Genomic DNA, 16,139 nt, shown 5'->3' on the forward strand with positions numbered 1-16,139 from the left:
CACACACACACACACACACACACACACACACACACACACACACACACCCCCAAGGAAAGGGAAGGTATCAAAAAGGAGATGATGATCAGAAGTACAAAGTTCCACACAGTGCTCAGAGAAGATGAAAGAAAAAGATCACTAGATTTAATAAAAAGGAGGTCATTCCAGGCATCTAACATTCTAGTTTTTTTGTATTCTCCATAGCTCCTAATGCACTTTTTTTTTTTTAAAACATAGTAGGTAGGAAGCAGCTAGGTGGCTCAGTGGATAGAGCATTGGGCCTGGAGTCAGGAAGACCTGAGCTCAAATCTTGTCTCAGATATGTACTAGCTGTGTGATCCTGGGCAAGTCATTTAACCTCTGTTTGCCTTAATCCACCGGAGAAGGAAGGGGCAAATCACTCCAGTATCTTTGTCAAGAAAATCCCATGGACAATATGGTCCATGGGGACACAAAGAGTTGGATACGACTGAACAACAACAAGTAGCTAGGCAGCTTAAAGGATAGAGTGCTAGACCTACAGTAAGGAAGACGAGTTCAAATCTTGCTTCAGACATTTAATAGCTGTGTGACCCTGGGCAAGCCACTTAACCTCTCTCTGCTTCAGTTCTCTCATCTATAAAATGGGGCTGGCTAATAATGGCACCTACCTTCCAGTGCTGTTGTGAGAAAAAATGGGCTTCTTAATTAGTGCTTATTTTCTTGCTTTTTAGTAAGTGATCAGTAGATACTTCCTTTAAGGAATAAATGGCAAAGAATACCAATTACAACAGTATGTTGTTTAAAAAGTAGTGCCCTAATGGACTATTGAGATGTGAAGAGCTGTCTGTTCCTAGATCACATGTGCTCTAGGCTACTATACTTATTTATTGAAAACTCTTTTGTGTTTTTTTCTGTATCCTCTCTTCTGTTAAAGTTGTTAGCCCTCACTTCTAGCTTCTGTTGATGTATATCTTTATAGCAGCCTTTCTCATTTTTAATTTTCTAAGAAATCAGATAACTAAGCTTATAAGAATTATATATCAAGTAAGAGTAAAAAGGGGCAGCTAGTGGCACAGTGGATAGAGTGCCAGGCCTGGAATCAGAAAGATTCATCTGCCTGAGTTCAAATCTGACCTCAGACACTTGCTAACTTTGTGACCCTGGGCAAGCACCCTGTTCACCTCAGTTTCCTCACCTGTAAAATGAACTAGATAAGGAAATGGCAAACAGCTCCAGTATCTTTGCCAAGAAAGCCCCAAATGGGGTCACAAAGTATCAGACACAACTGAAATGTCTAAACAACAATAACAATAAGGGTAAAAAAGCCCCAAGTAAAGTCCTAAACACTTCTATGACAAGTGCATGAGCTTTTGTATTTAGAATTTTAGCTGCTCAAAGGCATTTCTTTTAGTTGCTTCTGCCTTCTAAAATATGTTCTACAATTTGGAACTATGCCCAAAGGGCTAGAAAACTGTGTATACCCTTTGACCCAATAATACTGCTACTAAGTCTGTACCCCAAAGAGATCGAAGAAAAAGGAAAAGGCATATATGTATGTGTATAAAAATACTTATAGCATCTCTTTTGTGGTGGCAAAGAACTACAAAGTAAGGGAACCCCCATAAACTGGGGAATGGCTAAACAAGTTGTGGTATATGATTGTGATGGAATACTATTGTGCTATAGAAATGACAATCAGGGCGAGTTCAGAAAAACCTGGAAAGACTTACATGAACTGATGCAAAGTGAAGTAAGCAGAACCAGGAGAACATTGTACACAGTAACAACATTGTACCATGATCAGCTGTAAATGACTTAGCTATTCTCAGCAACACAATGACCCAAGACAATTTCAAAGGATTCACAATGGAAAAATGCCATCCACCTCCAGAGAGAGAACTGATGAACTTTGAGTGCACATTGAAGCACATTTAAAAAAAATTTTTTTTTTTCTTTCCTTGCTTTTTTTCTTATAACATTGCTAATGTGGAAATATGTTTTACAAGACTTTATATGTATAATGAGTATGGTATTTCTTGTCTTTTCAGTGGGTAGGGGGGAGAGTAAAGTGAGGGAAAGAATTTGGAACTGAAAATAAAAATAGAAAATATTAACAAAGAAAAAAGTTACTTTTAAGATGAGTGAGGTCATTTTATTGCTGAGCTCTAAGGAGATGGAGTGTTACTATACCATGCTTCATAAGAACTGGACTGTCGGAGGACTTTCAGAGGGATCCTCAGTTCCCCTAGGAATTCATCTCCAAACTTCAAATTACTGGCATTCCACAGGTCAACCCTGAAATAAACCAACAACAAATGGCACAATTTGAATTTAAAGATGGAGAAAAAGAGAGCAATCTCGATATACCAAAAAACTCAGGGCAATAATCATTCAACATTCATTTATCAAACATTTATAAAGCACCTACTATATACAATATGTGTTATGCTAAGTGCTGGGGAAAAGCAATATCTGGGCCCTCCTTTCAAGAACTACTTCTATTTTATTTCTAAATATGATATAAAATGTCTTCTCACATAACATGCGAAGTAAGAGAGCCACATAAATATAGAATTTCCTTCTCTGGAAGCCTTAGAAACTACCTCTGTTCTTCCAAAGAGAGAGGGGTGAGATAGTGGACTCTCAAAGTTCCTAATACTGCACAATTTTGTGATACCAATAAGTAAGTCTCTATTGGAATATGGGTATCTATACTAATTCATTCATTTGAATATTTTCTATTCTTCCCATTTTCCTTTGGAAATGTCTTGGTGAGCTCAGAACGGATGGCACTGTCCAAAGGAGAAAGCTTTATGAACTACACCACATGCCAAAGTTCAAATGTCTAATCCCCAGGTTATTTCTAAATAATGTGAATTATTCCTCAAGGTGATGAGTTATTCAGCAATGACACATAAAATGAGTAGAATACTCCAAAAAATGTTGGTTTGACCCACTCCAAAGCATGGATACAAAATTACCAGTCTGTATCCACAACAACAAACTTATAGATCCCATTAAACTAAAAATCAATCAATTAATTAGTTAAATTTTATCACTGAATTCTCTCAGCTCCTTAGAATACAGGAACTAACACCTGCCAATCACACACTGCCATATGGCTTAGCAGAACAAAACAAAAATAAGAAATAACCTCAAACTAAAATACTTCCCAAACAGTGAGAGGGAGTAACAACTCCACAAATAGCTACCAAACCACAAAACTATTTTTGTAGCAAATCACCTTGACAATCTGACCCTCCGCCTCTACCTTGCGGAGCGATCTGGTCATCTTTGACATGGGGAAGGAATGACTAATCCCTCATCTGCTTTGTAAGCCTCAGGACCGCCATCACTTTTATGATCTCCATTTGAGTGGCCTTGATTTTGGAAAGTGATGTAAGAAGCATGGCAAAGAGCCAGGTTACTCAAATACTAAATCTTTCCTACTGTATGATTCTAAGATGTTAATATTCTACATGGAGCTGAGAATCTAATATAAAAGTTCTCATCCCCACTTGGGAGGCTGGGCTAAGGTCCGGAACGGTAGAGGGAATCCAGACAATTGTCTACAATGTACTGTTATTATCTTGGGCGAGCTAAAACAGGAATTGTCACCATACAAAACCTACAGTACACAAAGAGTATTATCATAAGGAATAAATGAGCATTTGGAAGACGACAGAGGCGGAACTCTGGATACAATTTGCCACAGCAGACTATTTTCAGTTTAACAAAAAGAGAATTTCTAATCTCTAATTGACAATTTATCCATAAGACACAAACTCCCAAGCAGGGGGCGGTTTTTTTCCCTCTCTCTTCCTCTGTGTTTTCCTCCATCTCTCCCTTTCTCTATTTCTCCCCTTCTCTTCCTCTCTCCTACCTGCCCCCCTTTCTCTCTTTCTCTCCCTCTATCCCTCCGCTTTTCCTGCTGTCCCCTCGGTGTTCCTCCCCATATCTCTCCCTCTGTCCCTTCCTCTGACTCCCTCCCTTCTTTCTCCTTTAAGAAAAATATCAAGATGTTGTTTTTGTTTGCCTGCTTTAAGAAAATAATGACTTCAGTCTTTAATCCACCCTTCACTCTGTCCTCCTCCCTCCCCCTCCCCCCCAACAAAGAACATGGTCCTCTCTCTACAAGAAAAAAGGGAAGTTGCAGGCTGAAGGAACATCTGGTACCACACGGCAATTTTAATGAGAACCTGTCATTTTGTACAGCCTTCTTCTGGAACATTCAAGAGGACAGCCTCCACTTGCACAATTTTGAAGGGCTGAAAATTAAAGCTTGAACTAGGCAAATATAAAATATATGATCAACCCAGGATATGTCTTTAGAATAGATATTTTCTTTCCCTAAGGATTCAACCGTAAAGAGAAAGGCATAGAAACAAAAACTGTCTGCTTCTATGATATGAAGAGGAAGTGTCAGAAGGGAAGGGAAAAAGACAGTCAGAGAACATTTTGTACAATCTCAGAATTAGCCTTCAGTCTGTTTTCCTCGATTTTGTTAGTGTCAAAGCTTTCCCTGACTGTCTCATAAATCTCTCCATTAGCTTCTTTTTTTGGAGACTTGTAAGCTATTATGTGTTGGTGTGAGAAACAATAGAGGAACTTCTTTCCTGAATGTAATTTGTATTACTAATGTGACTATATTTGTCTGGAAATCTTACCTTCTAAAAGGAAAGCTGCCCTTATTTCACCCAAGTCATGCTGAGGAATGTTTATAAGGGCTGAACTTTGAATAAACTAGAGCATGTGTTCCTTGTTAAAGAGACAAATATTATTTTCAATGAAAATTTCTGAAGATGGTACCAGACACAACCATCTTACCATAAGGAATGTCAGATTATTGTTTGTGACCCTGGCAGCATAAAACTCCAAATGACCCCAGAATTAAGGGCCCTCAAGTTCCCTTTAAAGATAAAGAAAATGAGGTTAAGTGATTTGCCCCAGGTCACATAGTTGACAAGCATCAAGTGGGATTTGAACCCAGGATATCTGACTTTAGAGCCAGAATCTTAGAGTTAGAAGGGACCATAAAGTTCTGAACACTGCCTATTGCATAAATCTTCTCTGACAAAATTCCTCCACAAATGATCATGCACCCTCTATGTGAATAGTTCCACTGATGGGGAAGAACTATTTCAGCCATTCATTTCATCCAAATGAACACCAAAATTTAAATAAAACTAACATTTAAAAATGAAATGTATCTTTTTTTTCTCACTGTTTAGGTTATTAAAGCAAACTATACATGCTTTTGAGGTAGCCAGATGGCACAGCAGATAGAGTGCAAGGTCTGGAGTCACAAAGACTCATCTGTTTGAGTTCAAATCCAGCTTCAGACACTTAGTAGCTATGTGACTCTGGGCAGGTCACTTAAACCTGTTTTCCTCAGTTTATTCATCTGTAAAACGAGCTAGAAAAGGAAATGGCAAACCACTCCAGTAACTTTGTCTAGAAAACCCCAAATGGGGTTATAAAGAGTCAGACATGACTAAAATGATGAACAACAACAACAACAACAGATATGCTTTCATAACATTGTTACGTGCTAATTTTGATTAACACTACTTCTTGGTAGCATAGCATCAAGAGTTCCTAGTGGTTTACACAAGGCAGTTTATAATAGGAAGTAAAAGGTATAAATCTCTACAGTGAAAAACTAGCAGAGGAAATAAGAGATTAATGGAAATGTGAGTGGGAATTCCAGATTATTTTCCTTAAGAGGAGTGGAAAGTTGGCACATTTTCACAAAGCAGGAAGTGTAATGTGAGTGTCTTTTCACTAGCAATTCTACAAATTGAGATCCGAGCAGGTTGGGCTTTGTGGGAGATGGAAGTGGGAGGAATTCTTGGGGGGAAGAATCACATTGACTACTGTCTGGATATTTGGAATGTGGCTATGAAAAATGGCTCTTGCTTAAATATCCAACTTCCTTTTCTTTGCTGGGCCATATGTGATGTTAATCTTCACCTGCATTTCCCTGTGGCTGTCACTGAGAGTATTAGGATGCCACAGAAAGATCACAAAAGAAAACATAGCTATAGGTACATGCCTAACAAAGACTCTGTTTCTATGACAACACGCTTGAAAGGAACAAGAGAAGTTAAATATAGGCCATGTGGACAAAATAATTTCAACAGGGAATGATGCTTAACATTTTCCATATGGGAAGAGGAGCTCTTAGAAAAGGGAGCCCCTTCTAGCCTGAAGGTTGGGGAGTGCCTCAATTATTCCTCAAATAGTACAGTGTAGAAAGACTCATCTATGAGTCTCCTAAGGGACACAGGACAACTGGCCCTTCCTCAGCCCAGCCCCTCCTCTCAGTCAATCCCATTGACCATCCATACTTCATCTTAGCTAGACTGCCTCCTCTCAGTCCAGTTGCCACTCAGCAGTCAAGAGCTTATTAAAAGGAATAACCTGGTGAACACAAGCTAGACTGCCTCCTCTCAGTCCAGTTGCCACTCAGCAGTCAAGAGCTTATTAAAAGGAATAACCTGGTGAACACAAGAGGAGATTTTTCAAAACCATGAAGTCTAGCCACCTTAGTAACCAAAGGAATACGTGTGTGTGTGTCTGTGTGTGTGTCTGTGTGTATGTGTGTTTTGGGGGAACTGGAGAGGCAGGCAGACAGAGAGGGATATGTGAAAAGTACAACCATATGTCCCTGCTATATTTGGAGGTAAAAACAACAGCAAACAATATAATTAAATGTTCACTTAAGACCCTAAAGATTTAACAAGTGCAGACTCTGAAAACCATGGATTGTATTATGAAGGTCCTATAAGTTTATCTCACTTCACTGATCCACAATGCCTTTCCCTACAAATCTCATATTTTGAGTAGATAAAGTAGACCTTGGGTTACATAGATATTTTAGCTCAGACCTCAGAGTAGTTGATTATAATATATATGAAATATAATATAATGTTATAAATATAAAGTTGATTATAATGACAACAGAAACTTTTCTGCACTTGGAAAAGTTTGGAAAGCATTTTATTCAAGTTATCTCATTTGAGCCCCATAACAATACTGCCAAGCAAATAAGAAAGAATAATTATCCCCATTATCCAGATAAGAAAACTGAGGCTTCAAGATAGGTTGAGTGATTTGCCCAAGGTCACACAACTAGTCAGTGGAAGAGTCAGGACTTGTAGGAAGGTCTTCTGAGTTTAAGTTTAAGTCCAGTAGTCTGACTAATATACTGAACTATTTTCTTGGTTGCCAAGTAAATCCTAGTAAATAACTAGGATTCCTTTACTCTTCATCCTAACTTCTGGAATTCTCATGAGGTTTAAATTCTTAGACTTTAGCTTCATATTTCCTAGAGTTTAAATTATCAAGAGAATCTAAATACACATTTACTCATCCCCCAAAGCACATAAGAAATACCCAACCTAAACTGTCAAGTAGAAAACATTCATTTTCTTAATTACCTAATCTCAAGTTTGTCAACATCCTCTTCTTCAAAGTCAAAATGGGACTTTTTGCTGTAGCTGCAGGGTCTGGTCACCTGATGGAATAGATGAGAAAAACATTTTGAAACACCACTCCACAAAGGAAAAATCAACTTCTTATAAAAGATCTCTTACATGTATTCAAAGAGAAACTCATCCAACCCATTATGACATGAAAGAAAATTCTACCTTAACAGCACTTTAAGAATCCTTAATCTGGGGCCCATTCATCTGTTGTTTTTTTGTTTTATTTGATAACTATATTTCAATATATTTAGTTTCTTTTGGAATCTATGTATCTTATTTTGTGCATTTAAAAACATTATTCTAAGAAAGGGTCCATTGGCTTCACCAGATTGCCAAAGGTCAATGATACAAAAAGCAGTTAAAAACCCTTGACCAACCATTCATTTAAGAAACTTTATGGTCTCTAAGACATAGGCTTAAGACTTGGTTTCTAGCCTTAATTTTCAAATGAATTCACGAAGAAGCATCTACAAAGTGCCAGCCTAGGTGCTTGTTTGTACTAATTTGATAGAAGAGGGTTTTGTTTTTATGTGTTGGAAGGGGGAGAGGAGTCACTGAGAAGGGATGATGTTTAAAATGAGACACACACACAGTACCTGCCCTCAAGGAGCTTACTAGCTTATATCACCATCTTGGGTGATTTCTGAGAAGGTGAACTTAATCAAATTAATCTCCAGGACTCCACTCCTCATGTGTCAGTGAGGGGTGGAGAGAAAGGGATACGGTCCCTATGGTCATATCTCAGAGTCACTCAGTCCCTTAATGATTGGGGGGTGAGGGTGAGGAGGTAGATGGAGAGGACTTAGAGAAATGATCAGGGGACTCTGCCAAGAAAAGAGAGTGAGGAGATTATGGAGAGATTGTAGTTCCACATCCTCAGAGCATCTGAACGAGTCAGCAAATCACAATCCCTAAGCAGGAAGACAATTTTGGGTTATTTTTCAATAAATGATGATGTTCAGTCATTTTTCAGTCATGTCCAAAACTTTGTGACCCCATATGGGGTTTTATTGGCAAGGATACTGGAGTGGTTTGCCATTTCTTTCTCTAGATCATTTTACAGACGAGGACCTGAGGCAAACAGGGTGACATGACTTGCCCAGGGTCACACAGCTAGAAAGTGTCTGAGGCCAGATTTGAACTCATGAAGATGAGTCTTGCTGATTCCAAACCCAGTGCTCTATCCACTCTTCTACCTAGTTGCCTTATTTTTTTCAGGCAACTGGATTTTAAATGGATTCAAGTATTACCACTTACAGAGGTCTCTTTGCAGTTGCTAATGTCCTTCCCAGTGGAAATTACTGCCCGTAGCTGCTTCTGTAGGAGTCCTGAGTGAGTTCCAGTCCAGGACCATCATTTCAGGAAGTACCCAGACCATCCAAGCTTACTTCCTTGCTGACTCCATTCCTGTTCCTCCTAACTTTTCCACTTGCAGGCACCACCCTCTCCCCCTTCCTGCTCTCTTTTAGATGTCTCCTTTCATTATAATGTAGGGTCTTTGAGGGTAGGGACAGTCTTTTTTTGCTTTCTTTTGTATGCCCAGGGCTTAGCACTAACTTAATGACATAAGTGGGACAGCTAGGTAGCACAGAGGATAGAGTACCAGGCCTGAAGTCAGAAAAACTCATCTTCTTGAGTTCAAACATGGCCTAGGACACTCACTAGCTGTGAGACCTTGGGCAAGTCACTTCACCCTGTTTGCTTCAGTTTCTTCAACTGTAAAATGAGCTGGAAAAAGAAATTGCAAACCATTCTAGGATCTTCACCAAGAAAACACCATATGGGGTCACAAAGAGTCAGACAAGACCGAACGACAACAAAAATGAACCTAAGTGCTGAATAAATACTTCATCTATCATCTATGTTTTGTATTTACTTCTCTGTGTTCATGTTCAATCAAACAAGACTACACATGTAAAGTGCTTGGCAAACTTAAAGTGTTATCTAAATGTTAGCTATTATTGTTGTTGTTGTTTTTTTTTCTGCCGAAAGAATGTAAGCTTCTCAAGATCAAGGACAATTTCGTTTTTGTCCTTGAATTCCCAGTGACGATCATAGAGCCTGGCACATGATAGCCACTAAATAAATTCTTGTAGAATGACTAAAATAACTGCTCCTTTGTTAAGTTTTTTAAAAATTTTTTATTAGTGTCAATGCAGTAACTTGTATTCAATGAAGCAAAGGGGAAATAAGTATAAGCTCCTCTATAAAAACCTGCTGTTAATAGATAAAAGAAGAAGCCTCTATGTTTTTAATTGAAGAGAGTTCTCTAGATGAGTTTATTGTGTTAGATGGAAGAAACTGTTTTCTGTAGTTTCTTTTTTTTTTTTCCACCAGTGTAACACAGAAGAATCGTGTACCCCACCCATGAGATAACCACAACCCAGGCTGATAAAATAAAATACTAATGTAATGGAAAGGGTGTCTGAAGCCACTGGGTACTTAATCCTGCCCTTAAATACAGATTTAAAAACTAAATCCCTAACCTTGACATAAGAACAGTACTTAGGGATTTTATTTACGTTGACAGTCTTCTTTTATACATTAATTTGAATAGAAGCAAATCTATCTCCTTGCAGTCAGAACAAATAAAGAAAATTATAGAAATGAGCATTATATTTTCTTTCTTGATGTTTTCAAAAGTGCTTAGGTACTCAAAGTATAAAAAAAAATTAATAGAGCCCCCATTGAGGTACTACGGAATGATTTAATTCTGATAGTTTGGAATACATTTTCTCACATACCTTTCCCTCCCACCACCCCAACATCCCTCCAAGACTGATTAAGAGAAATGCTGCATGCTACCACCTGCAAAACATTCATTGTGGAAATAACAACAGCAACAATAATAATTTCTACTTTCTTTAAAACTCAATTAAAATACTATTTTCTTTAATAAACCTTCCCTAATTCCTCCAATTGCTAGTATCTTCCCCTTTCACATGATACTTCTCTTATATTTCACCTAGTCTTATGCATCATTTTGTAGATTACCTGAGTGGGTGTATCATATTCTCTTACTAGACAATAAGCTCCATGATGTGTAAGAAGGTGTCTTTGGTATCCATGTATCTATCTCCCCAAAATGTCTACCTAACACAGTGTTCTATATACAGTTGACGCTTAGTAGATTTTACTAACAGTGAAAACAATAACCATAATATCAACAATAAACCTAAGACTTAAGGGGATGATCAGTGACCTGTATTGGTCTACATATCGACTATATTTTTCTACTAAACTGATTTGTAGAAAAACATGAGTATGATTTATAGTTACGTTTTTCTAATAAATGACCAAGAAGATGATAGCAGTTACGGCAAAAATGAACAAAAATATTTCTTGTTTCAATTGCAAGAAAAGTTTTTAAAATTCACAGTAAACACACATACATATAAACATGGTAATTATCTGTAATTATTTTTCAAAGTATACTTGTGGGTATATTTTTTTTCAATCCAACAAATATGTATTAATTGCCTATTATATTGCAAGGCACTCTATGAGATATTGTCAAAGCTACTATATGAGGTGTACAGCCTATAGTTTGAGATGGCCTAAATTTTGATCCAAATGGTACTTTATGGTATAGAACTGGTTATAAAAGAGATTTTTTCCTATTGATCTACTTGCTGTATATTTTTCCTTACCGTTCTCTGCCCCTACCTTCATCTTCCTTCCCTCTCCCTCTCCTCAGCTCCAGGAGGTGCCCAGTGACTAATAGGAAATTGAAAACTTTAGGCTCAGAGTTCTAACCCTGACTCCATCTAAACAGTTATGTAATTTTGGGTGAATTACTTGATCACTGAGCCTTAATTTTCTGATTTGTAGAATACAACTAGCACTAATCTGCCTCACAAGGATGCTTTAAGGCTTGAAGAAAAACTCCAAAGCTGAGCCTGGGTAAGTACCCTACCAGTAAATAATAGCACTGAAAATGTGCCTGGGGTGACTTCTGTGGTATTTAAAATAAAGTCATTTAGATGTTTCAGGGGAGGTGAATCGCTATGCTTGTCTTTTTTCTTTTTTAACCACATTTTCCCTCCTCCTTTCATTTATCATCAGGGCCATCTGTCTGTAAGATCAGGACCAGGTGGAGGGTGTGGCCTCTGACACAGGTGAAGCTGTGTAGGAGCTACAGCCTAGTGTTAGTGGCATGAAGGAGTGACTGAGACTGGGCAAATGAAGAGCTAAGACCCTCACAGGCTCAGAGATCAGCACCAAAGAATCACGGATTGTAGACTGCATAGTAGACAGAGTGCTAGACCCAGAGTCAGGAAGAGCTGAGTACAAATCCTAACTCAGATACTAGTTGTGTGAACCTCGACAAGTCACTTAATTTTGCTGCTATAAAATGGGGACAATTAAATCACTTATCTCACAGGGTTTTTGTGAGAATTGTATCAAGACATATACATAAAGCCAACTTAAAAGCCTTAAGGCTCTGTAGAAGTGCCATATTCTTATTATTAGATCCTAATGGGATTAATTTTTTTCCAGATCTCCTCATTTTACTGAGAGCCAAAGAAATTAAATTGTTTGTCCAAGGTCACACAGGTGGTAGAACCCAGATCCTCTTGACTCCCATTCTAGCATTCTTTTCGTTACATTACACCATGCACCAGCCTACCTCCCCTTCTCAGTACCACCTCGGTAAGGGAGATGAGCACCTTTCTCCAAAACAGGTGGCATCATGAACATAGAAACAGCTGGATCTATCATAGATTGGAATTTCACAGGACTGTTTTAGTTTAAGCCCTGGAAGCAATTCAAGATGGGGATCATGTCCTGGTGAGCATCAAGTTTCCATTTCTCTCCAATCTTGTTTCATTTTCATATGAGGCTGCCTATAAAAGGCAAAATGAAATACAGTTTTGTTTTCCCTCATGCTCATTGCCTCTTATTTGTTTGTTTCTTTATTTCCGGCAGGAGTGGGGGATGCGAGAAGGGGTCTAATCACTTTGATCTCTCAGGATCCTCCTCCTCCTTTTTTTTTTCTTTTTTGTTAAAGAACTGGGTGGGGCCTAAATAGTCATCTTGACAGACCCCCCCCTTTGTTAGATATATGAAAAAACCAAGCCAGAAAAGGAGAACTGATAACAAGGGAGGAATGTATGCTATTAGACCGGAGGCAACAAAGGATGGGGTCATTTTAGTCACACTCAGATGACCAGGTTTTTTTCACCCTTGCTATACTGTAATATGAAGAGAGCCAGGGAATTGTCTGGCAGTTGTGGAAAAACAGAGTCAGTCAAATGAGATAATTCTTTTTTTTTTTTCTAAAAGGCTTTTGACTAAAGTCATCTAGATTGGTTATTTAGATTAGGATTTCCCAATTATAGACCAGCATTTTGTTTGCAACCAATTTTTTTTTTTACCAGTCCAAAAACAGACCCTTACTTCTTAGAACTTATAAACTTAATTTAGTTCAACAATATTAGGCTCTTATTATGTGGAAGGCACTGGACTAGGCACTGTGGATGAACTGGAAGAATATAATAAAATGAAAATCTAGTAAACTGTTTCAAGTCTCGGGATAATGCATACAGATTTAAACACACATGCATGGGACTCCCAGTCATACAGCATTATTGGAAGAAGACTGATGCTAAAAATTGAGCCTCTAGAGAAGAAAATATACCTTCTTCTCATCTTTGTAGAGGCTGGGTACTATAGATGTGGAATATGGCATACACTGTCCAACACAATTGATATATTTATTGAATTTACCATCTTTCCTCTTGAGGGAATTAGGTGGTGGAGTGGATAGAGCACTGGATCTAGAGTCAGGAAAACCCGAGTTCAAATCCAGCCTCAGACACTTACCAGCCGTGTGGACCTGGACAAGTCAATTAAGCCCTATTTGCCTAAGTTTCTCATCTATAAAATGGGGGCACACTGGAGAAGGAAATAGCAAAACTGGGTAAGTCACTTAAACTCTGTTTGCCTCAGTTTCCACAACTATAAAATGGGGATAATAACAGCACCTACCTCCCAGGATTGTTGTGAGGATCAAATGAGCTAATATTTGTAAAGTGCTTAGCACAGTACCTGACACCTAGTAGGCACTATGTAAATGTTTATGCCCTTCCCCTTCCCTTCTCTTTACAAGGGATGGCCTGATGAGAAGTGGGAGGGAGATGGGCACTTAGAAATGATGGTGATTTAAAGACAAAAAAACAAAAATCTCAAATATGAAGTTGTGAGCTAATCAATTTGAACATTCCTTCCAACAATGCAGATAGCAACCCATCTATACTTGCCTCATACTGTTCGTGTTCATATTTTCCCATTAGTTTGACACAAGGGGGTCTACCCAATGTGCCAGTTGGGCCTTTAGTTTAATAAAGATGCTTGGGGAGGGTGGAGGCATTAGCAGCAGTGTTCAATTTCCCAAAGGTAACACTTATCCTCCACCTCCTTTATTAACACTGGGTCTAGATCATCATCCATTGGTAGTGTTTGTCCCAAGATATATCACTGAAGGACAAGCTTTATGGGTTGCCTATCCAACTATTTATCATGGTCTGGGCAAAAGATATTTTTCATCCAGTAACCCTCTGGTCAGTTAGTCCAAATTCTTTCACATAGTTAAGGAATTAATATTCACAGAGGTTCTGAAATGTTTCAGGGATCAATGTTGAAGGCACCTGGAAGATCTTTCCATGTACCAGAAATCCTACTTCCATTTGGATTTTGTATTATTAATCTTCCTTGACAGTAGTAAGTATTGTTTTGGGTTGTTTTTGTTGTTGTTGTTGTTTTGCCTTGATATTATAAATCATCAGGTCACTGAACAAAACTATCTCTGTTGTTACCTCTTTCAAAAAATTCATAGAATTCTGACATATGCATGACAGGTCCCATGTTAGAGGAAAGCCTATACAGTGGTGTTTCCTCTATCACAGTGGTTTTAAACAGGGATGAATCCCCGAAGGACACATATTCACTTAGAAAGTCTCAAACCAACATTATTTATATTGTATTATATAATTATTTATTTTGTTAAATATATCCCAATTACATTTTAATCTGGTTTGGCTGTATTAGGGAGTTTTCCCAGCTATTTGTGGCCAGTGGGCAGCAAACTGGACACCTCTACTTTACCAAATCAAAAGCTTTTTAAATAGTCAACAAATAATAAGCTGACAGGATCAGAGATGTTGAACTGGAAGGGTCTTCAGAGGCTAACCAGTCTAATTCTCATTTTATATATATGAAGAATTGAAACCCAGGGAGTTTAAATGACAATGGTCTAGACCCAGTGTTACTAGGAGGCTGAGAATAGGTGTTACCTTTGGGAAATTGAATACCACTACATGAGAGAAGGGATTTGAACCTGGGACCCCTAACTCCAGACCCAGTGACTCTTTCTCCTAAAGAAGCTTTTGTATTCATGCCCTTTCAGTAAATTGTGAGACTTTAAAGATGTGGTCTATTGTAAAATGTCATTTGAAAAAACCTGTTTATTCTATTCTTAAGCCTTTAAGGCTACCCTCCATTTATACGTAGGTTATTCTCAGAAAATTTTATGATTGATAGTTATCAGTAACCTCTCAATTGCCTATTTTGGGTAATTAGGTCTGGGATCTTTTTCTAAGCCTTTGGTATCCTCACCTCCTTCACATACCTTGAGACATGATCCTTCTACATCCTCAAAACTGTTTTGCTGCCAGCAAAAACCTTCCTGGATACTTGGTATTCTGTAATTTTTGTTTTTCAGTGTCTTTCCCGCCCCCCTACCATTACAATTTCTACTTCCTCATATAGCACATCCAGGACTATACTGTCAAAGTTAGTAATGTAGGATGACTACATGTTCTAACACCACAGCCTTCAAAGAATTAAAGCTAAAAACCACCTAAAGGGCAATGAAGAGGCATGTGGTGTCCATGAGTGAGGATGCTAAAGCATATCATGAATCAAGAATTGTGAAGGGGGGCAGCTAGGTGGCGCAGTAGATAGAGCTCCGGCCTTGCAGTTAGGAGGACCTGAGTTCAAATCTGGCCTTAGACACTTGACACTTACTAACTGTGTGACTGTGGGCAAGTCACTTAACCCCCATTGCCTCATCAAAAAAAAATAACAAAAAAAAAAACAAATAAACAAAAAGAATTATGAAGGAGAGGAAGTACTACAGAGATGTGTGGCTGAAAAAAAAAAGTTGGCTAGTAGTCATAGAGCAAGAGTGAGGGACAATGAATGGGGAGCCTAGGAACTCTGTAGCTATCCATGTAATGTCAGGAAATCTAGAAGAAGGCCCAGGGCACATTAAATAAACCCTGATGGAAAATTCACAGAGCTCATAAACAGGAGTCTCACAAGATGAGTTAGCACAGATGGGCTATGATCATTATTAGAGGTGGAAGTAACTCTAGCAATGATATGATAGTAATAATAATAACAATAATAGCTGACATTTATGTAGCTCTTTAGGGTTTACAATGCACTTGACACATTATCCCCATTTGATTCTCACAATCATCCTGAGAGGCAAGTTGTTATTATTATCCCTATTTTATAGATAAGAAACTGAGGATGATCACTTGGTGAAATGTTATGATGTATTAAAGCTCTTTTATTGGGCTTGACCCAATAAACCCAGGTAGGTTGACCAGTGGATAGAGCACTGGGCCAGGAGGCAGGAGGACCTGAGTTCAAATACAG

At 38.3% G+C, this 16,139-nt stretch overlaps 1 protein-coding gene across 2 annotated transcripts in view; it reads right to left on the reverse strand.

The window, feature by feature from the left end:
- LOC114046204 (ras GTPase-activating protein 3) overlaps positions 1-16,139 on the reverse strand; it is a 287,029-nt gene that overhangs the window by 54,202 nt on the left and 216,688 nt on the right. For both annotated transcript variants that reach the window (XM_027866455.1, XM_027866454.1), the window contains exons 8-9: positions 7,425-7,501; positions 2,173-2,277 (exon numbers count right to left, since the gene is read on the reverse strand). In XM_027866455.1, the coding sequence (XP_027722256.1) occupies positions 2,173-2,277; positions 7,425-7,501 (182 nt within the window). The remainder of the gene's footprint in view (positions 1-2,172; positions 2,278-7,424; positions 7,502-16,139) is intronic.

Source organism: Vombatus ursinus, unplaced genomic scaffold, assembly GCF_900497805.2.
Source record: "Vombatus ursinus unplaced genomic scaffold, bare-nosed wombat genome assembly UNPS02014781.1, whole genome shotgun sequence".
Lineage (NCBI taxonomy): Eukaryota > Metazoa > Chordata > Mammalia > Diprotodontia > Vombatidae > Vombatus > Vombatus ursinus.